Source organism: Kryptolebias marmoratus, linkage group LG20 (assembly GCF_001649575.2).
Source record: "Kryptolebias marmoratus isolate JLee-2015 linkage group LG20, ASM164957v2, whole genome shotgun sequence".
NCBI lineage: Eukaryota > Metazoa > Chordata > Actinopteri > Cyprinodontiformes > Rivulidae > Kryptolebias > Kryptolebias marmoratus.
In genome coordinates, this window is record NC_051449.1 from 8,820,748 (window position 1) to 8,842,000 (window position 21,253).

A 21,253-nucleotide genomic window follows, 5' to 3' on the forward strand; every position below is an offset into this window, starting at 1 on the left:
CCTTTCTTCTTCTGTGGCTCCTGATGCCACATAGCTGACGTGCCCTGGTTTGGTGCAGCCTCCTTTTTCCAAAATAGACCTGTTATTTGCAGTGCAGATAGGAGATAGGCCTGTTGGACAGTCCAGGCCTCTGCTGCAGGCAGAAACACACCACACACCACACAGTTTAACTGTGTTGAATATTACCAGGGTGAAATGTGTTTAGCAACTTCAGGGTGATAGCTTTCAGCAGGTCATAACCATGTAAAGTATTTATATCTTAGGTGATATAAATAACATCACTAATTATAAACCAGCCGATTTCTAAACTCACTTAATTTTTTTCCCCCTTAACCTGGCGTTTCATAAATCAAAAAAACTTAACCAAGTACATAACATGTTTGGGTTAATGCAAAATGTAAATAAAATCTCAATACAATGATATGAAGAATCTCATAAACTCATATTTTCTTTATAATGGAAGACCATAACAAGTGTTTAAACTAAGAAATTGTGTGTTTTGTTAGGAAAAAAATAAGGTAGTTTTGAATTTTTTGGCAGCAGCACATTTCAAAACAACTGGGACAAGGGCAGCAAAATGCTGTAAAAGTACTTGGTACAAATAAAAAACAGCTGGAAGAGTATTTTGCAACAAATTCTGTTATTTGGCTTCAGGTCAGTAAGAGGCCCGGGTATATAAAAAGCATTTTAGAGAGGCTGAATCTCTCAGAAGTAAAGCTGGACAGAGGTCCACCAGTCTGCAAAAAAAAAAAAAAAAAAAAAAAAAAGAAAGTCTAAAAATAGAGGAACCATTTCAGAACAATGTTCCTCAGTGATGTTCCACTGATGGTATGGGGGTGCATTGGTGCCTCTAGCATGAGCAGGTTACACATCTGGAAAAGCACCCTCCATGCAGAAAAACTGATAAATGTTTTAGAACAATATATGCACTCGTTCTGCAAAAAAAGACCCAGGACTGTTGAACAGCAAGAAACCTACATCAGACAACATGCCCTCCAAAAAGCTCCAGCAGCTGCTCTCGTCAGCTCCAAGGCGTTTACAGGCTGATGCTAAAAGAAGACGGGATGCTTCACAGTGGGAAACATGACTTGAACCGTTGCAGGTTTTTTTTTAATTGTGTTGCTATCATAAAATCCAAAATGACCATATATTTTCACAAAAAAATGGTACAATTTCTTAGCTTCAGTATTTGATATGTTGACCGTGTTTCATTGTAAATAAAATATGGGTTTATGAGAGTTGCTGTTTTATTGGGGGTTTATTTATTGTAAAGTCAGAATGCCGCAAAGAACTCTACCCCATTCTATAGCACCTAATTATTATAGTCTTATCTTTGTCATTGTCTAATAGGCCTATTAACTGCATACTGAAGTTAAAAAAAACATTAAGAAAATATAATTAAAGTGTGTAAATATTTATTTGCTTTCATTATGATCTGTTTCCTAAAACTAGACCAATTTTAAACAGGACTATGGAAAAAATGAGGTGACATAAACGTTGAGATTTTCATCTAGACAAGATATGAAGTATTGGTTATTGAACTTTAGCCAGTTGTCCAGTCAGAAATTCTTTAGAAAACTGAGTCATGTAATATCACTTTTTGAGCTAATCATAGTCTTGCAAGACAATCTCTATCTGTGTTAAATTTTATCCTACCGTATTACAACGTTACATAGAGAGGATGAGCTCTAAAAGGTTAAATGTGAATCTAATTTGCACCCTGGGCCTCTTGTCCAACAACACTTGAACACAAAGATCAAACATCCGAAATACTGTGATGAAATTACAGCTTCGACATGGTTGTCATTTAAATCCAAATCCAGGTCTTTTCAGTTTTACCACAGGTTTTATGTTACACAATGCACTGCTCTTTTTTGCTAAACATAGTGTACTTTTTTGGTCAGGCTGATAAAACACCAACCTGTTTCTGTTGTTCTTTGGGCTTTACTTCTACATTCAGTCGACCCTGTGTTTGACTGCTGCTTTAAGAACTTAATTTGCAGTTATAAAAAGACTTGCATAATGCACGATTGGGTTGAAAGTTGGACTGTAGTCACATGGGAGCTGTGGCATGTTGTTTTTCTGCAGTCACCATTGTGACAGCTGCACTGTGCATGTCAGGCTCATAATTAAATTATGACTTCATTCAGAGTAAAGGCCTAAAATCCAGGATTACTATCAAATTATACCCTTTGACTCCTTTGACATGATGGAAACATTTAATAAAACATGACATGCCTAACTTCCAAATGCTGACTGTTAAGAAACTCTTATTCTACATGGATATTATATTTGCATTTATTTGATGGTTAACTTTGGCATCAAAAACAGTACAAGGCTCGGCCTTTCATCCTTATTCTCTGGCTTCTGCTGTATTTTCTTGGTCCTCCAGTGTGGGCTTTCCCCCAGCCCCGGTGAGTGACAGCAACAGGTCGCCTGGGCCCTGATTTAAACTCCCCGAAACTTTAGCAGACACTAATCTACTGTAGCTGCTTGCCTCTGCTTCATCCTGTGCTGGCTACTGTGTTCAGTTTCCATACCCCTGAATATTAACTGAAAAAAATGTATGCAAACTTGACTTTGGACTCACTTAAAGTTGATTTCCTTTATGTTTCGTGAGTTATTTTACTTAATTTCTTAATGTACAAACTTTACTCAATAGATCGCTCGTAATTTCTAGAGCTTTTGGTATTCTAAAGATCACTTCTTGGCATAAACTAGTCTCTCCTGGCATCTGAAGCATAACCTGCCCGAAGGGAATAAGCAGCCAAACAGTTCCCACGTTGAACATTTCATCATGTTGAGACAGTATTTTTAAAAAATGGATGCAATGTATACCTTCCAGTGTGAACCACACTCTTCCACCTGACCTCCCAGACATTTCAAGTGCAACGTCATAGATGTATCGGGTTCACAGGCGCAAACAGGCGGGTCTATAGGGCCTGTAAACAAGATACAAATGTTAGTTTTATTTTAAAAAATGACAAAGAATGAACAGCAGATGGCACACGCATCCACCTTTTGACAGTTCAGATACCCTCCTGGCAATGAAAACAGAGAAGACTCAGTAGAAACTTTATTTTAATTTACAATTTATGCATAAGTTACAACATCTGTACAGACAAGTGTCATACAGAACAACAGGAGCAGCACAAGGCAAACACCTAACATTTACTAAATTTAGGTTCTGTTTGTTTGTTTTTAATGTCAGAATGGAGGGAAGTCACATTTGGGCTTTTGACCCGCATTAAAAAACAAAAAAAATGTTCCTGGTTATTTTAAATTGTAAAACTTCATTTAAAAGTTTCAAGTTGAATGTAAGAATGAGGCGAAGTTGTTAAATTGATTGTTAGTGAGGCTGTCTTGACAATCTGCTCCAGATAACTTTGCTTCTGGTGTGACTAAAGGCAAAAAAAATCTGTTCAGAATAAACCTGCCAGACTTCACCAGCTACTAATTTTAGTGGCAGCTGAATATTGCTTCCCTATATTTAACCTCACATGACAGGATATACTGTACATGATGCTATCTCACTTGTCACAACTGCATATAGAGGAAACGTTAAACCAAATATTCTGTCAGGTTTTAGATACGTTGTCGCCACACAGTCAGCGATAAACTCTTGGAGATAATAAATATCTGTACCAAAAGGTTATCAAGCTTCTTGAGTGATAAATTGGAACAACTGATATGCTAATAGATTAAAATTTATCAAATTTATGTGGGCTGCTATGCCCCTAAGCAGACACGGCTTCCCAGCCACAGTAAATCAAAACAGAGAAAAGTTTTTATTTTAAATAAACATTTCATAATGAACCACGCATCGAATGATTAACACTCAAAATAAGATTTATTAGTCTCTATTCACACACAGAAAACAACACGTATAACAAAACTGTGCTGAAAACAAGTTCTTTTGGCATGTTTCCTTTGTCAGTAAATGCCTAATGTACAGATGAAACTCAAACTTTGAGAGAAAAACCAAACATGTTGAAAACACAAACAGGTTCACCATCTCCGGATGAAAACTTAGAAGATGAAAACTTAGCACCTTGTTCCAGTCACTGTGATTCGTTGACTGGAGTGTAGTGATTTAAAAACAAAAAAAAACTAAAAAAACTAAAGTCAAAATCTTATTTCTTTAGATTATTTTTATGATAGTGCAATCCCAGACACAACGACAAGAAGCAGAGTGCTGATACGAGTTCTCAGCATCATTTAGCAATTTATCCTGCAAGCCACATCTACAACATATTGGATGCTATATCCAGAAATGACTCGCCCGTCAAATACAATGCAAACTGTTTGCGCTGCTAAGTCTAAAAAAGAGGATTTGATGGTGTAGATAAGATGGCTTCTAAAGGAGCAAATATTAATCATTAATCCTAAGGCACTGCAAATGATTAATGGCTAACAATAAACCTTAAATGTGGGCAAATTTAGAGACCGTCTGAACTGTCCAAAGAGTGGAGCTCCAGTGTTTTTACGACATAAAAAAAAATAATGCACCTCAAATAAACATCGACTGCAAAACCCATGTGAGCAAATTTAGGTGTGTGACAGAAACACACAGCAATATTTCTTCATATCAATATTGATCCTTTCTGACAGACCACAGTGTGTTTTTTTGTGGTATGTTGTGGTAAATCACAATACATCACATGCTAATGCTTATATACAAATAATTCAACATCATGTTGCTGGGCTTGTTATCTTTTACTGAATAGGTTACAATTAAAGGAAAGCAAGTCAGGTGGGACTATTATTAAATTATTGTTCAAAATAATCAAATTTTGTTTTTTTTAAAATAAATAATACATACATACTTTTATCAGTTATACACAAGGAAAAAGACGAGTAACAGATTCTCTTAAAGCTAAAAAATGATGGTGGCTTTTTCCCCCTCATGCCCTTTTTTTTTAAAAAAAAAAGAAAGAAAAAGTTTATATTTTTAAAAACTTCAATTTTAAAAATGATCCAAAGGAGCAGAGGCAAAAGGGCGCACTCTGAAATAAGCCCCTCCATTGAACTCCCATTTTAAACATGACAATTTTGGGAAAATATTAATAAAGAAAGAAAAAAAAAAGCACAAAATGATTTGTAGATGCAATACCATTCTGGTTTGTTAAAAAGATATTAAAGCTGATTTTTTTTTTACTGCTGGGTAAGAAAATATGGAAATTAAATACCACTAAAATCCAAATGCAGCTAAAAGCGGCATCTGTGCACTGCAAATAATAATAATAATTAAATATAAACCTTTACACTGCAGAGGTATTATTTGAGAATTAGTTTGTCTTCACCACCATTGAGGTAATAAGTATAGCTGGGATTAAAAACACTTGTTTCTATACAGTGTTAAGGCATAAAGCCGACCTTATGTCCAGCTTTAATAGACTTAACAGGCATCTTCCATCTGCATTTGAGATTTTGATGGCAAGAGTATTTGGTGATCATTTCCACTGATGGCAAATGATCACCTGAAATAGTAATACTGAGCAAAATCTGAATGTAAGACTACTAAATACAGACAGTAGCATGAGAGTGTGTGTATGCACAGTCTATTTCAGTCCGATTATCTAGAGCCAGCAGGGCTTCCAAATGACAATGTAGTAGTTATTCTATAGTCAGCTTTTTTATCATATCAATACTTACTATCTTTTTTTCAAGGATTAAATCTGGTAGTAAAAATCCTGACCTTTTCAACAACAAGTATGATGCAGAAGTGTATTTACATGCCACAAGGGTCAAACACATGTTGAAATATTATTTTTTGTTTTTTTTGTATTTTTCCCCCCAGATGATCAAATCTATTTAGGTAGATACAACATGCAGTCTTTGTGTTTCAGCACATATCAAGATGTCAATGTGTTGGGGGGGAAAAAAAGACTTGCTGAAAAACCTTATGATGCACGGGTCCTTGAAGAATCACGCGCACAGAAGCACAGCAGTAGTTGTGGTGAGCCTTTCGCATTCCAAAGTAAAACTTCCGCCGTCACGCTGAGCGCACGCTGTCTACGAGCTTGATGTTTCGATGTGGTTTGTACAAGTTAATGGTAAACTACGACAAAATGGACGGAAGACACATGTTTTCCCTGATGACACAGTCTGCCTTATGTGACAGGATGAGGTGTGGAGGCGCGGAGACAGTGGTTATTCGTCAATGAGCCCCTCCTACAACAAACGATGTTTTAAAGGTCCATGCTAAACTCGTCATGAAGCTCATCTAAGGCCACAATGTTCGGTGAAAAAAGAAAAATGTAAACGCTATAAAGGGGGAGAAAGAATAAAAAGGAAAACATACAACAATAGATTATTTTAGGATAAAGGGGCAATTAAGGTGCAATCAATGATATCACAGGTGTAGCACCACATCTTATATTACAGAGCTTAAATTAAATTATTTACCTTATGACAAAGGCACTTTAACAACTACTCCCCATGCCCTGTTTTGGAGTAGATCCACTGTTGATCTCCTGATCATTTTCATCCTCCTCTTCCTCCTCTTTCCAGTCACCCAGGTGAACAGGGGTGGGCATGGATATGCTGGAACCATGGCCACTTTGAACCTGAAAACCTGACAAAACGGGGTCGAAAGTTGACCGGTGCAGCGTCAAGCTACAATGAGTGGAAAGATTTATTTATTTATTTTTTTTTTTTTAAGATTAGTTCTGATAAACAAAACTCAGTCTAAAAAACACTTTACTTGAAAACAGTACAAAAGTGTTTGGCATCACATTCACAACAAAAAACAGCTTCATTTAAAAATAGAGCCAAGTCATACACACAACATACTGTTAAATTAATGTAACTTTAGGTTATATATTTACTCTTTTTTAATTTATTTTAGACTGGTCTGAGAAACACATTTTATTGTCCAATGTTTCAGACATGATGGATGTCAAATAAATCTGATTCTGTGTTGCTTTGTCTCTCTGAATAGCGTTTTAAACCTTTATGGCATTTATTTTGTCTTTAGCTACAGTTAGGAAATTGAAGAAACTTGCAGTGAATTTCTCAATCCAAGCACCTTCTTCTTGGGTGACAAGTTGTCAGACTGGTAATGTCCAAATGAGCTTACAAGTGATAAGAACAGACGCTTATCTGGAGAATTTATGGGGAGAGAGTGTGTGTAGTTGATGTTAGCAGGTTCTCACACTTATCAAGTCTGACAGAAACTGCTTCTAAGATCTAACTTGGCTATGCTTTTTTTTTTACTGTACGTCTGCAAGATATCCACAATCAATAACTCCATTTACCGGTGTTTGTGTTTGTGTGCAGATCTCTCATCGGCACTGAAGCGTTCCACTGTCCTGATGTCTTCTGTGGGTGAGAGCTCTGCTGATGGAGCTGGAGAGCCAAACAGTTGTCAGTTCAGATCAGTGTAAAGTGCTAAACTGGTGGATCACATCAGATACGTAGAAGGCACTACGCTGACAGAGATCTCAACTTTGAGTATTAAAGAAAAAAAAAACAAACAGATCTTTGAAAATGTTATCAACACAAAAATAAATCAACTGAAGCTGCCGTGCTACATGAGGGCTACAAACACACACTTTTCAAGCTTGTGTAGAATCCACACGTGAATTTACAAACTGATAATTAGTGGCTAGAAAATTACCTCATGCATGTAGATGGCATGGAGACTCATCTCTGCAGAGGCAAACTCTGAGTGCAGCGCATTGCTCCGGATGTGAGAGTCACTGGTAGAAACACAGATATGATGTTAGACCTTTTTATCACATCTACCAGTTTCATTAAAGGACACTGTAGTTATTGTGGAATAATGGATGCATTATTAAATGTTCCGACTCAAAATACCTGTTCAGAATGGTGCGATCGCTGTGATACATGGTGGTTTCAGGGTGGATGGAGGATGGCAGGAGGCCGTGCGAGCGGCCGCGGCTGGTGTGTGGAAGCTGGGAGGTGGATAAGGAGGCCAGGACGCTGGCTGCAGCAGAAGCAGCAGTGCTGGGTGGGATGAAGTGATGATCTCGTCCTTGTAGTCCAGATGCGGTAAGGATAGGGTGGGCCAGGACACTGGCTAATAAATTTTCAGGCTGGAAACCACAAGGGTAATTAATATTCTCTTGTAGTGATTCATACATTATATATTTTTTAAACAAACATGCAGGGAACAATTAGTTACATATCTATATTGTAAAAAAAACCTCCTCATTATTCTTTGATAATATGCTTTTGACACATAACTGATGTCAAAATCAAATAAATGCCTAGGTCATAGGGTTTGTGTACGGTTTCGTACCCCGGTGGCAGACTCGTTGGACTGCAGTGACGTGCAGAGAGGAGCCTCAGAGAGCAGCAGCTGTGTGGAGGGCCCACCCTGTGCGTCATGCTGCACCTTCCCCTTTAAATGGCTGATGAACAATGAGCTCTCCTGAGGTGGCTGCCAGCGTGGGTTCTTTATGGTGAAATGCATGAGAGACAACTCTGTCTTGCCGTTCTCAGCCTGCTGGTATATTGACGCCTCTGTCTGGCCTTCTGACATCCACTGCAATCATAACCATAAACACACAACTGTAAACAAAACACCAATTACAGCTTTGTATAAGTCAGCTGTACTGTTTGTTCAGAAAGCTGCTCAATATACTGGGTTTAATCCTGCCGTACAAGGTAAATTAGTCTTACGGTTGGGTTTCCGTGACGCCGAATGTCCATCTGTGCAAAGGAACAGATATCTCCAACTCCAACCACCTCCACTGTAAAGTTCCTGAAGAAGTCAATGATTTCTAGAGACTTATTTCTCAGGAGGAAGATGAGAATAAATGGTGTGACAATGGGACTGAGCAACTCCTCCAGGATAAACACCTGATTTCAACACAGAAAAGGAAGGTTTATCAGTTTTTTTTTTAGTTTTTTTAATATAACCATATTCTACTACTGAGTTGCTGTTTGCCCACCGCTTTGTACTGGAACAGCTGTGCCACCTCGTCGCGGGTCTCGCTCTTGTTAGCGTTGCCCCTCCAGTGGTCTGGCATGTAGTGAATGTGTGCCAGCACACACTGCAGAAGCTGCTCCGGACACCATACCATATGCTCGTCTGGGATGAAGGACCTTCAGTGAAACAGGTACAAAAATGTCAGAATTACTGCCACTCTTTATAAAATGAGAGAATAATGATGAAAAAATAATAGTTGAAAGGATAATGTGATGTTTGGGACATAAACTATGTCCAAAATAGTAAAATGACAAAATGAAACAAATAATTTTCATACTAAAAACAGTGAGTGTTTCATGCAGTTGTGATGTATACATTTTATATTTGTATATTATTATGTAATGTCATGTGATTAGTATTATATCAGTAACAACTATTTCCATAGATTTTATGCCCATTCACACTGACATTAAAGCTGCCCCAAGAACTCACCTGGTAATAGTAATAACCACTCCCAGCACAGTGATAGCAGTCAGAATGTGCTGCACTGTAAGAACATCCTCATCATACACGGTCAGTGCAATGAGAACAGCCAACACTGACCCTGAGAAGAAGGCGATGTTCTTTGCAAGCACAGTCAACAGCGGTGATGTGAAGGAGTTCATATACTTGGACGTGGGTTTGTAGCCACGACCTAATCGCCCATGCAGCTCGTGGTCCAGCTCGTTGAAGTGACGCAGGTATAAGCGCCCATACAGCGACCAGCGGCGTGCGCCCAAACTTCCAGGTTCCCTTCGGATCACTTCAGTGTAGCTGAAGAACGCGTAAAGCACCTGCCACACCAGGATGAAAGGACACAGCAGCAAATTGGCCAACCCTATGAGCAGGATGACTCTGCTGAGCTGCTGGGCGAGCTCCAGGCGGTTTCCACTGCGCTTGTACTTGGGGTGCAGGTTCCACTTGTTTTGAAACAGAGAGCCGGGGCCCCAGAAAAGAATGAGCTCAAAGTTGTACTTTAAACCCTGGGTTAAGAAGACCACATTGCCCAGCAGGGGGAGCTGCAGGTGCACGGGCAGCAGAGATTTATTTATCATGGCCACCATGTAGTTCTTAAAACGGAGAATACGATGATAGATATCGAGTTCTGTCAGCTCCTTCTTGTGAATGCACATTTGTTGTTCTCTCTGCAGGCTGATGAGTCGGTCCTGGACCTCCTGCCATGTGAAGTTGCATAGTTCATCCTGGCACGAGGAAAAGAGCACAAAGTAAAACTACTCACTCTGCAAAAGTGGAAGACAAAACTACTCACCACAAATCACTGAGACTCATAGCACAAACAAACAAAGGTATTAGTTCGAAGACTTATTTCTGTTTTAGCACACTAACAGCCCAGTAGATGCAGCACTTACCATATTGATCTTCAGTGCTTTGATGTAGAACTGCCTGATCTCCCAGTAGCTCAATAGATTGCAAAAGACTTTTACAAGCCGATAGATCCAGAAGGTGGCTGCCATGATGAGAAGAAAGATGATCCAGCTGTCCTCTTGTATCCTGAGACAAAAACAAAGCTACGTTCAGACATTGGGTGACTTTATATTTCCATTACATTTTCTGCTTTGGTCATTCAGATATGAGTGTATGTGTAACATTTAGAAAATCGAACTGTTTGGCAAACAAAGAAGGCTGAAATAAGTGATTAAAAACAGTAAAGGTCTCAGCTTAGACCCACTTTTTGTTGTTTTTCATCTACTGTAGTTTCCTGGTGCCATTTGGGACTGATGTTAAGAAAAAATAGCTAGAAAAATATGTGGGACAACTTAAAATATTGGCTGCTCTTATTTGTGTTTGCTCTGTTCATAGAAATGTCACTTTATTTTTGTCTTGAAAAGACAAAAGCTGCAGTGGAATTAAAATAATTATGCTGAAACTGTGTTTGGAAATGAGTGTGCGGTTCTCATTCATACATTTTCCTGTTTTATATGGTTTTTTTTTCTTATTGTTTTGTAGTTATCCTATTGTTGGTTTAATCTAAGTTTCAGCCAATCAGAACTGTGCAAAATCATTGGATTATCACTAAGGGACGACATGCTGGAAGCAAATCTGTCTCTGTTGTTTTTGTGTTGCCTAATTTTCCATAATCCTTCCCTCTGCATCAAGTAACTTATGGAGAGTTAAATCTGTGGTCAAGACTTAGTGCAAAATGTCAAACAGCAACAATGAGAAGTCAACGGCACACAAACAACACCACAGTTCCTCTTGTAACACTTCAAAAACAGATTATATATATATAAACTGATATAAGTGCTATCAAAGCTTTTTTTACATTAATGTTCTGTAATTTATTATTAAGTCACTCTGAGAGGGAAATAAATTCTAATATTGTCTTCCGTACACAAGTGCTTTAAAACTGCCTAAATGTGAAATTAGATATGAGCTATGAGGAGGACAGAGAGACTCCAGACTGTAGGACAAGCTGTTCCCAAATTAGAATTCCAAGCGGCTGAACGTCACTGACTTTGATATAAACAACTTTTGAGTCGCGGTTACAATAAAGCTCTAACTGGCAACGAGAGGCCTGTGGCTCAGGCTATGAAAAGGAAAACAAGCCCAGTTAAGACAATATAAGAAAATAAAAAGTGAACACAGGTTTGTGGTGGTGGGAGGGTGTTTCTTGCAGCAAAGGAGCAATGAGTCATGTGGTAGTCAGCTTGTCAGTATCTCGGCTGGCCAGTCACACCGCACCAAAACTATCAATTACACTGGCTTGCTCCCCAAAGCCAGCATGAGCAGCGTACACAAACATCTTCCTCCAAGAAACCGTGAGTTGGAAGAATGTTCCAACTAGCAGCTGAAAATGTTGAAATAAACAACACAGGTGGGAAAGGACAACATTTTAGAATCACTAATTTGATTTCTTCTTTAAATAAAACAAAACAGATCATTCCTATTAAAGCTTAACTAGTGTTGACCAAAGCTTCTTTTAATTCCAGACATTTTTTTATGATAACCACAAACTTGTGACTGCTTCCGGCACTCAAGACTGGACCAGGGAGGAGTTCTGAGAGAATCCTACTAAATAGAAGCCCCTTTCACAAAACATGTTCAAGCTGAACCCAATGCCTTCTTCCAGCATTGGTGTCATGTGTGAATTGACCAAGGGAAAATGATGAGAGGAGTGGGGGTTGAAGTTGATCCATCACGTATTCTCCTCTGAGCCAGAAAGGGAAGTAGCGACAGAGCCAACTTGGAGAAGTGGCGGGCAGCGCTTGGAGCGCTCCGATCCAACAGACAGCAATGCTGTCATCCTGTTTGTTCCACGATGCTGGCTCCATGTGCGCAGGCACACGTTGTCACAAGACTTGGCCGGATTGATTGATTCGTGTGTGGATGACAGCTTTAAATGGAAGATTATCTTTGCAGTCATATAGAGAATAGGGACTGATCCCCCCCCCCCAACATATGACTTCCTACCTCACATCTCTGCTTCACAGTGACAGTTTAATATGACTTATAGAGGTATTTCCTAGCATTGCAAGCAAAAATAATATAAGTAATATTTTAATCAAGAATAGCTTAGCTAATTAGGATTCTGATCAATATTCCCACCTTGTGAATGTGACTGTATCTTGCAGTCTGTAGCCACATTCGTTGCAATCTTAAAATGTGTCTCTTTGTTTAACTATATTTGGCTGGGCAGCTGTGTAAAGTCTGACAAATTAAATCTCTCTCTGAAGGCCTGTCTCTAATCCTAGATACAGGCTGAGAACAAAGCATTTCGTCATACTGGCTGAAATGAGAGAACAGGCACACATCACTTTCTGTTTTCAGCCGACTCAAATCATTTTTGGACCCATAAGAAAAAAAAAATGCAATACCACAAAGCTGAGGTGCTAGTAGCTTTCAGCTGAACATCTTTACCTCTGGGTGCACTGCTGGCTTGGTAAGATGGCATCTGGCAAAGTGACTTTGTTTCTGTCCAAAGGGTTTTGGCCTTGCCCCGTGTGGTTGACTGCTCGATTGGCAAACAGGATATCATACTCCACGCAGTTGACAAGGAATGTAGTGAATGTGACAACAAACAAAAACTGACTGAAAAAAAAACAAGAGGGGGGAAAAAAGAGAATGTTTTATCAACTTTATGACAGTAAAACATGAGAAATCACCGATAAAAACACGACCAACAGCGAGTGATGTTGGCATAACACATAAAGGCTAGCAGCTGTATTTCATCACATCCCAAACAGCACACTCTGACAAGTAATTGATGCACTGCAGAGAAAAACAAAAACAAATTGCAACTCACTTAAACATTTTGACAAAATGTTTTAAGGCATCATTTTAACACCAAATTTTCACCAATACGTGAGTCATACACCTGTGCAGCACCCAGGTAAGTTTAACAGTACCTAGAACTGACACAATGACCTGGTGAAGGGTTTAACACTAACAGACTAAACCAAACAAAAAAAGAGAGGAAATACTGCAGGTAAAACATTTAGCTCTGAGACAGAATTATGTATTAATTTTTTTTTCTTGAGATTTATATGTAGCTAATAACTTTAGAAGTGAGCTTGTTTTTGCGAAACCCTGGCACAGTTAAGTATCATGATGACAACATGACAAACTACCAGTGTCATAAAAGCATCCTTTTTTTTAGTATGATACCATCTCCCATGATGCAATCTGCAAGTGTCTAAACAACTTAATACTTACACAAGTTCAAAGAATTCTGACAACATCATACAGGCAAAGCCATTTTTTTGATGAAAGTGATAGATGTAGACAGCGAGGTTAAGGAAAAATGTGTAATACCATAATAAAAAACACATATAGACACAGTGATGTCACATGTGTTAACCAATAGGTTAAATTTATCAGCAATCTCTGCAGCATTACTGTAAGTATAGGGCATAAAGACACAAAAAGTTGTAAGAAAATACAATCCACGTTGAATAAAGACTAATTTATCAAAGTGAGACATAAAATATAGCTTAATGTAAGTGAAGATCTTCAAACTCTTAAACACAGAACCACACAAATCCTTCATCATACCATGTATCTGTATGGCATATGGTAAATTTCTGTTTTCAATCCAGGCAGCTTAATCTTCTGTAAGTGAAGCTGAGGGACTAGTACAGATTTATGCTACGAGGGTGCTTGTTTCGCAATCCTTCAGTGGTAAACATTATGCAAGTCAGTGTTTAGACTGTGGACACCCACTAGCCTCAGTTTGGGCTGGGAAGATGTGACGTAAAAGGATATTCTTGTGAAGAAGTTATCCAGGTTCTTGATATGGTGCCATGAGTCTGTAATACAAAAAATGGAGCATGATAAATCTACAATTGTGACATTTCTGGATTTCAAATGCTTCCAGGTGACTGTCTGAACAGTATTTTCAAGGTAGGAAACGTGAAGGTACTTAAACACATTTAATCTGTGTCATTATAAACGTGTTTACCTTTCAGGCTTTCAGGCACATGCAGCAGTAAATTTTCCTCTCCTGGCGGGGAGTCTTCCTCGAAGTCCTCAATCCTCTGATACTCCTGATAGGCTTCAAAGTTAGCCATTGTGCTTCATATTCTTCATTCACTTCGAACTGACAAGCTTCTCGTAGTAAAGACTATAGAAAGTTAATTTAAAACAAAAAAATGACCACCTCCACTACATTCTATAGACACTTGGCACTCAAAACAGCTTAAAAGAAGGTTGAGCTAGCTAGCATTGGGATGCTAACCAGCTAGTCTGACAGACAGCGCTTGTGTAATCTTACATGATCCGTCATAAAATACTACAACTCAACAAATTTCAGTCCGCCGAGCTTCGGTAGGTTTACTGCTGAATGTCGGTCACATTTATAAAAGATGACAACCAAAGCCGAGAGTCTACAAGCCGGTTAGCCTGTGAATGATTCAGCCCCTGATGTAGTCAGGGTGACAGGGTTTGTTTTGTTCCCGACTTGGTCTCCTCATCTGCTGGTCTTTATTTTTCCTTCTCTGACTTGAGTCTTCGCCGGAGCTCGTTCGACGCTCCCGGGGTTGTTTTAACGACGAGCCGGGGCTCCGCCGTCCGCCAGTTCGTTGATTTCCAAAAATATGACCCGCACCATAAGCGTGGCCACTGTTTTTGTCTTTCACAAAACAAATGTCAACAAAACACCACGGACGCATCACTTCCGTTTGGCACTGCGTCATTTCCGACTCTAGATTGCTAGATTGTAGTTTTTCTTAAACGTTCTGTTAGAAATAGTTTTCTTTTCGTTTCTTTTTCAAACAAAGACACACAAATCCCCTAACATTATCAATACATTTCCTATGGTTTTGTAAAGCGTTATTTTGCTTTCACAAGTCACATTTTAAGGTAATCTCGTCAATCTCTTCTTTACTAATGCACTGTCTGTGGGTAAGGATTTTACACAGCTGAGATAAACCACCTTTAAGATAAAAATACAACAGAAAAAAACGTTGTATTTGACAGAAAAGGCAGGTAAAAAAATAGAAGTATAGATTAGGTAGTCCTTTAACTGAACTGAGGGGACAGCAACACACCAAAGGTGCGTCTAGTCTACCGGAATTAAAACGACGAAGAAGAAGTGGGTCAGCATCAATATGGCAGCCTGCATGGTGCGGCTAGGTTAATAATGAGCTTAACGATTATCTAAACTTAATGAAGTGTTTTTCGCTGAAAGAAGCATAAAACATGTTTCAGCTGCTTTGTTGTAGACTGAGCTCCGCTGCTCCGTCGCGGACATTGTCGTTTTACTCGCTTTGCAATAAAACAGGAGTTAAATTAAAGCTCTCACGGTAGGTTACATTGGACAAGTAGCTAGCTAAGGACAGGAGATTTGTGTTAGTTGTGTAAGCTACAAGTTAGATAATACTGGAAAACTTAGTCTGCTTTGATATTGCAGACACAATCAGAAAAGACTGACTAGTAATGAACTCTCCACTCTATCTCAATCAAGAGAGTTTGAAACTGCACTAGCAATAAAATGATTTATTTATAGATATGAAATTTCACTTGAATTTTATTTTAATACACTCAAATTAAATTTCTCTATCTGCACTTTGAAGAGAACACTTTGTGTTTGTTTAGATACAATCCAGTTTAAAAACTTAAAAAGGTGCTGCTCAGTTCATGTGAGATATAAATCATTTGCAATCAATACGCCAAAATAAATAAGGTCCATTTTAAGTCAGTTTGTTTCACTTCAGGCCAGTTAATTTAATGAAGCGAAATCAAACAAACAAAAAACATTGCATCAAATCCAGACTTTAATTCAGTTCCCTGTTCTGAGTGTTTCATTTTAGCAGGAAGAGTCCTCTAGTAACCGCAAATTCATGAAGGATTCATGTCTTTTAAATCATTAAATTGACCTTTCAATAATAATATTTCTAATTTCTAATTAATTGTAAAACTCCTTTATGTTTCAGTTAGTTATAGCAGCCTGAGTAACAATTTCATCTTATGGTTTAGTGTATTCAGCCTCAAACTGTGTTGATTTTCTGTTTTGTCCAGATGGTATACGTCTCCAGGGTCTCATGCATACAGTTCATCACAGCAGCCTGGCAGCACTCCGAGTCGCATTTGGAGCCTCACTCAGAGAGCCATCCGCCAGTCTTCTATTCGATCAACTAAACCCCCAAGTTTGAAGTTCATCCTGGGACCTGCGGTGCTTACAGTCTCAGCGCGCCTTTTTTTCCACGTAGCTCACTGCGAGGCAGATGAGAATAACAACACCTTTGTGGAAGTTGTACCTAAACAGCTAGGGCCTGAGTTCAAATGGCACATTCTGTGGGAATTTGTCAAACCTCAGTGGTTTGCTCTTGTTGGTGCTGTTGTGGTAAGCTTCAAAGATGGTGTCAAACATGCTAAATATATAATACAAGTAGATTAAATTGATTTCTCGTTTCAGCTTGCTTTTGGTGCCGCTATCTTGAACATTCAAATCCCACTGATGCTCGGGAACCTGGTGAATGTTGTTGCACGCTACCTCAGAGAACATACAGGGAATTATATAACTGAGATAAAAGGACCTGCCCTGAAATTACTTGGACTGTATGGCATCCAAGTAAGTACACAATAAATGAATCAATATATGACACAGTTATAATACTAAAATCTGTAAATCTGCCACCATGCAGTCTTCTTTACTTGCTGTCATTCAAATAAAATAATCATGTAAATGTAGAAATATTACAACTGTAAAATAAATAATGTTTTATTGTTCTGGTCATGTATCACCTCCTTTGTGCAGGGCCTGTTAACAAGTGGCTACATCATCCTCCTTTCGAGGGTCGGAGAAAGAGTGGCAGCAGACATGAGAAAGACCCTGTTTGCATCCTTGCTGAGGTGTTCAACAAATTTTACTTAAAGCTACATATTTATGTAAAAAGAACTAAAGAATTAAGCAGGTTCAGTGTTAGTATTTACTGTGCTTCCATTCAAACCTTTGTCCCAAAGGTTTATCCTGCCGTTCTTTTATTCTTCAGGCAAGATGTGGCTTTTTTTGATGCTAATAAAACCGGGCAGCTGGTGAATCGTTTGACTGCCGATATTCAGGAGTTCAAGTCATCCTTTAAATTGGTTATTTCTCAGGTATTCACAAGCACGACTCAGTCTTTTGATGTTCAATGTTAGAAAATAAATCTCCTAACCTTCTCTGTCACTTTTTTTTTTTACATTTCTTGTATATTTTTAGGGTCTGCGAAGCATCACACAGACAGTCGGGTGTTTTGCATCCCTCTATATCATCTCTCCAAAACTCACAGGTTTGACAGTGGTTGTCCTCCCGTGTCTGGTGGGAGCAGGCGCTCTCATTGGCTCGTTCCTGCGCAAACTGTCTCGTATGGCTCAAGAACAGGTGATACCATACGTTGTTTTTTAAGAAGTGTAGTTTTGTGGAAAGATTTACCTGAATACTTGTACTGCTGAAAACCAACAGTAAAAAAAAAAAATAGAGTTGCTCCTATTTTTCACCCTCAAAATGTATTTTTTTTGCTATCGGACTGGATTTCAAAATCAAGGTTGCAAAAGCTACGGGAGTGGCAGACGAGGCACTGGGTAATGTACGCACAGTGAAAGCTTTTGCGATGGAGGAACGAGAGCTCCAGTAAGTTAAAGTACATTGTGTAATAGTTGTAATCAATCCAGAACATAATTGTTAAATCTTTGATTGTTTTTCTCAGATTGTATGCATATGAAGTTGACAAATCATGTGAAATGAATGAAAATCTGGGCACTGGGATAGCCATTTTTCAAGGCTTGTCAAACGTCACCCTGAACTGTAAGTGTGTTTACAGTATTAACACTGTTAGACACAATGTGAAGCACACTGCTGCTGTGTCTCAGACCGTCTGTAATGTATCCGTGCTGCATGCCGTTAAAACAGGTATCGTTCTTGGAACTATCTATGCTGGAGGGACTTTAATTTCAAGCAATGAAATGTCTCCTGGAGACCTCATGTCCTTTTTGGTTGCATCTCAAACTGTGCAAAGGTATAAGATGTCCCGCAGTGATTTACATACAACATATTTATATTTAAATGCATTTGCTGAAAAGTAACTCATTGAATTGTTTTCATTTTCAGGTCATTGGCAAGTATTTCCATCCTTTTCGGACAGGTTAGTAGAAGATGTGTTGTGTATTTGTTTTTTGTAGCATCATATCTTTATATATATATACATATATATATATATATCTTATTTAATTTGGAACCAAGCTGATGCTCTCTAACATTTATTATAGGTGGTGAGAGGAATAAGTTCTGGTGCCCGTGTCTTTGAATACCTTTCTGCGCAGCCTACCATCCTCCTCTCGGGGGGAGGGCGTATCCCATACCATTCTATGATGGGAAGGGTGGACTTCATGAACATTTCATTCAGGTTGAAATCCTGAGAAGAATCCTAAAAAGATCTATATACATGTCTAGACTTTAACTGAACAAAATCACAAGAGGACATTAAATAAGTGCTGTTTTTCGTATATTCGCAGTTATCCAACGAGACCTGGTCATGAAGTCCTGAAGAATTTCAAGTTAACACTGTATCCTGGTAAAACTGTTGCAGTTGTTGGCGAATCCGGAGGAGGTAATTTTAGATGATTACTAATTCTTAGTTGGTGACATAGAAACAATTTTTAAGCTGTGCACATAAATGTTAAACCCTGCAGGAAAGTCCACAGTGGCTGCCTTGCTGGAACGTTTCTATGACCCGACCAGTGGTGTGGTCATGTTGGATGGGCTCGATATTCGAACACTGGACCTTGCTTGGCTCAGAGGCCAAGTCATTGGCTTCATCAACCAGGTAGGGACTGTTCTTTACTGATACGTTTAGGTTTTTATAATATGATTTTGATTTCTAACTTCTGTGTTGAGATTTCACGGCTGTTTTATTTGCTGTGTAGGAGCCAGTTTTGTTTGGATCTTCTATCATGGAGAACATTCGCTTCGGGAAGCCTGAAGCCACAGATGCTGAGGTCATCAACGCAGCAAAGCAGGCCAACGCTCACGGCTTTATCACAAGTTTCCCAGATGGTTATAACACCACGGTTGGTATGTGGTTCCATTTAAGCTTTTCCCTTCGGTTAGAAACATGTGTTGCTTGCAAAATCTGAACTCTTCAGTTTCTCTTCACAGGTGAGCGAGGCGTGACGTTATCAGGTGGCCAGAAACAGCGCATCGCCATCGCCCGCGCCTTGATCAAGAACCCGAACATACTGGTGCTGGATGAAGCCACCAGTGCTTTAGATGCAGAATCGGAACGAGTGGTGCAGGAAGCTCTGGACAAAGCCACAAAGGGTCGCACCGTGCTCATCATCGCCCACAGACTGAGCACCATTCAAGGAGCCGACCTAATTTGTGTCATGAGCAATGGCCGCATTGTGGAGGTGAGGAGCTTCTCTTATCTCTGCTTATATTTCTCGGCTAATTTCAGAACAACTTGAAGCTAAAAGAAGCACCAAAAAATTAGTTATGTCAGTGTTCACTCATTTGTGTTGGGAAAACCGATTGTTCCCTTCTATTGGTAACGGCTGTCTAATATAATTTTTCTTGTGATCTGACAGCCTTTTGTTTTCCTTCTTACAGACTGGGACACATTCGCAACTGCTGAGCAAAGGAGGATTTTATTCTGATCTGATCCGCAGACAAAGCGCCTAGGAGCAAAAATAAAAAACAAACAAACTTGTTTCCATTAGATAAACAATAAATACCAGCTTATTAGATGAACTATGTCAAATATGATGTTTATTTACCAGCTCTTTGTTTAGCTGTATAGAAGAATTACAAATTTATAAAACAGTTTTTGTATATGTAATTGCAGACCAAATGGATGAAGCTGTGATGATTTTGAAACGCTCTACTGTACAGATTTGAACTGAAATGAAAATTTAGTTTCAGTTTTATTTTATCTTGTATAAAATTATAAAGTATAATTAAAAAAATAAAATAAAATCTGATTTAGAGAATTCAGTTTTGCAAATTTCCTTTTGTAGATCTATAATAATACCTTTTTTTGGCTTACAAATGTGGTTGTCTATGAAAAACTGCTGCTTAGGCACAATCAATATTTTTCTTGCTATTCTTAGTCTTAACCTGCTATCTGCCTTTGTATACATTATTTTACTAATTTTAAAATTAATATTTTGGCTCACTGAGTTTTATTGGGACACATATATCAGAATCTTAACAGCTATCAACACTAAGAAAATGCTAAACAAAAGGATCTTGATTCCGCAAGAACTTTAATGGCCTGTTTTTATTCAATAGTGATAAATGAAATAGAAGCTTTTATTTTATTCATCTAGTGTGGCGGTGCAGCCTGTGTGTTCATATAAAGTTTTCCATTTGTATTAGCAAACTGGATTATAAGCTTGTTAGCAGAACTGAACAACGAGGAGCTGAAATGCATCTGACTTTGAAATGGAGCTTACACAGTTAAACAGATAAATGAGCCCCTGTGGGAAATATATTTAACATAACATACAGTCTGATGGCTTCCTGGAACACATTTGCAGCTGGAGATTTGATTTGAAATGATCATTTTACATGAGGTGAAGATAACAGAGAGGCCTTGATCCGATTTCAGGCTCAGGACTAAAACAGCTTCAAGTCTGTAAAAGCTGAAGAGTGTAGAATATAGAGAAGTCACCAAGTTTCTTTATTCATGTTTGTTTTCTGTAATTGTACAAACAAGTTGAATTCCCCCTGGGTGTCTTTCTTTCCCTCCCTCTCTCCTTTTGGTATTGTATACCTAATGTGTCAGTAAAAAATAAAAGTCACCTATTTCACTTTAATATGTGTCAGTTTGCTCTTAATACTTGTGTACTTTTATTTATTTATTAAAGGCAGTTTTCTAA

General features: G+C 38.6%; 2 protein-coding genes across 2 annotated transcripts; one reads left to right on the forward strand and one right to left on the reverse strand.

The window, feature by feature from the left end:
* Window positions 1-3,826: 3,826 nt before the first annotated feature.
* Window positions 3,827-15,071, reverse strand: atg9b (autophagy related 9B). Its single transcript, XM_017426042.2, has 14 exons — window positions 14,358-15,071; window positions 14,162-14,205; window positions 13,613-13,677; window positions 12,818-12,988; window positions 10,309-10,450; window positions 9,392-10,140; window positions 8,922-9,075; window positions 8,650-8,829; window positions 8,267-8,512; window positions 7,822-8,060; window positions 7,622-7,703; window positions 7,260-7,350; window positions 6,409-6,577; window positions 3,827-6,267 (listed from the first exon to the last, which is right to left on the reverse strand). The coding sequence occupies exons 1-13, from the start codon at window positions 14,464-14,466 to the stop codon at window positions 6,426-6,428; spliced, it is 2,424 nt and encodes an 807-aa protein (XP_017281531.1). The 5' UTR covers window positions 14,467-15,071; the 3' UTR covers window positions 3,827-6,267; window positions 6,409-6,425.
* A 454-nt stretch (window positions 15,072-15,525) lies between these two features.
* abcb8 (ATP-binding cassette, sub-family B (MDR/TAP), member 8) lies at window positions 15,526-21,190 on the forward strand. Its single transcript, XM_017426043.2, has 16 exons — window positions 15,526-15,699; window positions 16,415-16,739; window positions 16,812-16,967; window positions 17,154-17,248; window positions 17,389-17,494; window positions 17,598-17,759; window positions 17,923-18,008; window positions 18,085-18,182; window positions 18,288-18,393; window positions 18,486-18,519; window positions 18,644-18,780; window positions 18,890-18,984; window positions 19,067-19,200; window positions 19,301-19,448; window positions 19,533-19,783; window positions 19,983-21,190. Exons 1-16 carry the CDS (start codon window positions 15,596-15,598, stop codon window positions 20,052-20,054), a joined length of 2,109 nt encoding a protein of 702 aa, XP_017281532.1. The 5' UTR covers window positions 15,526-15,595; the 3' UTR covers window positions 20,055-21,190.
* The last annotated feature ends 63 nt before the right edge of the window (window positions 21,191-21,253 follow it).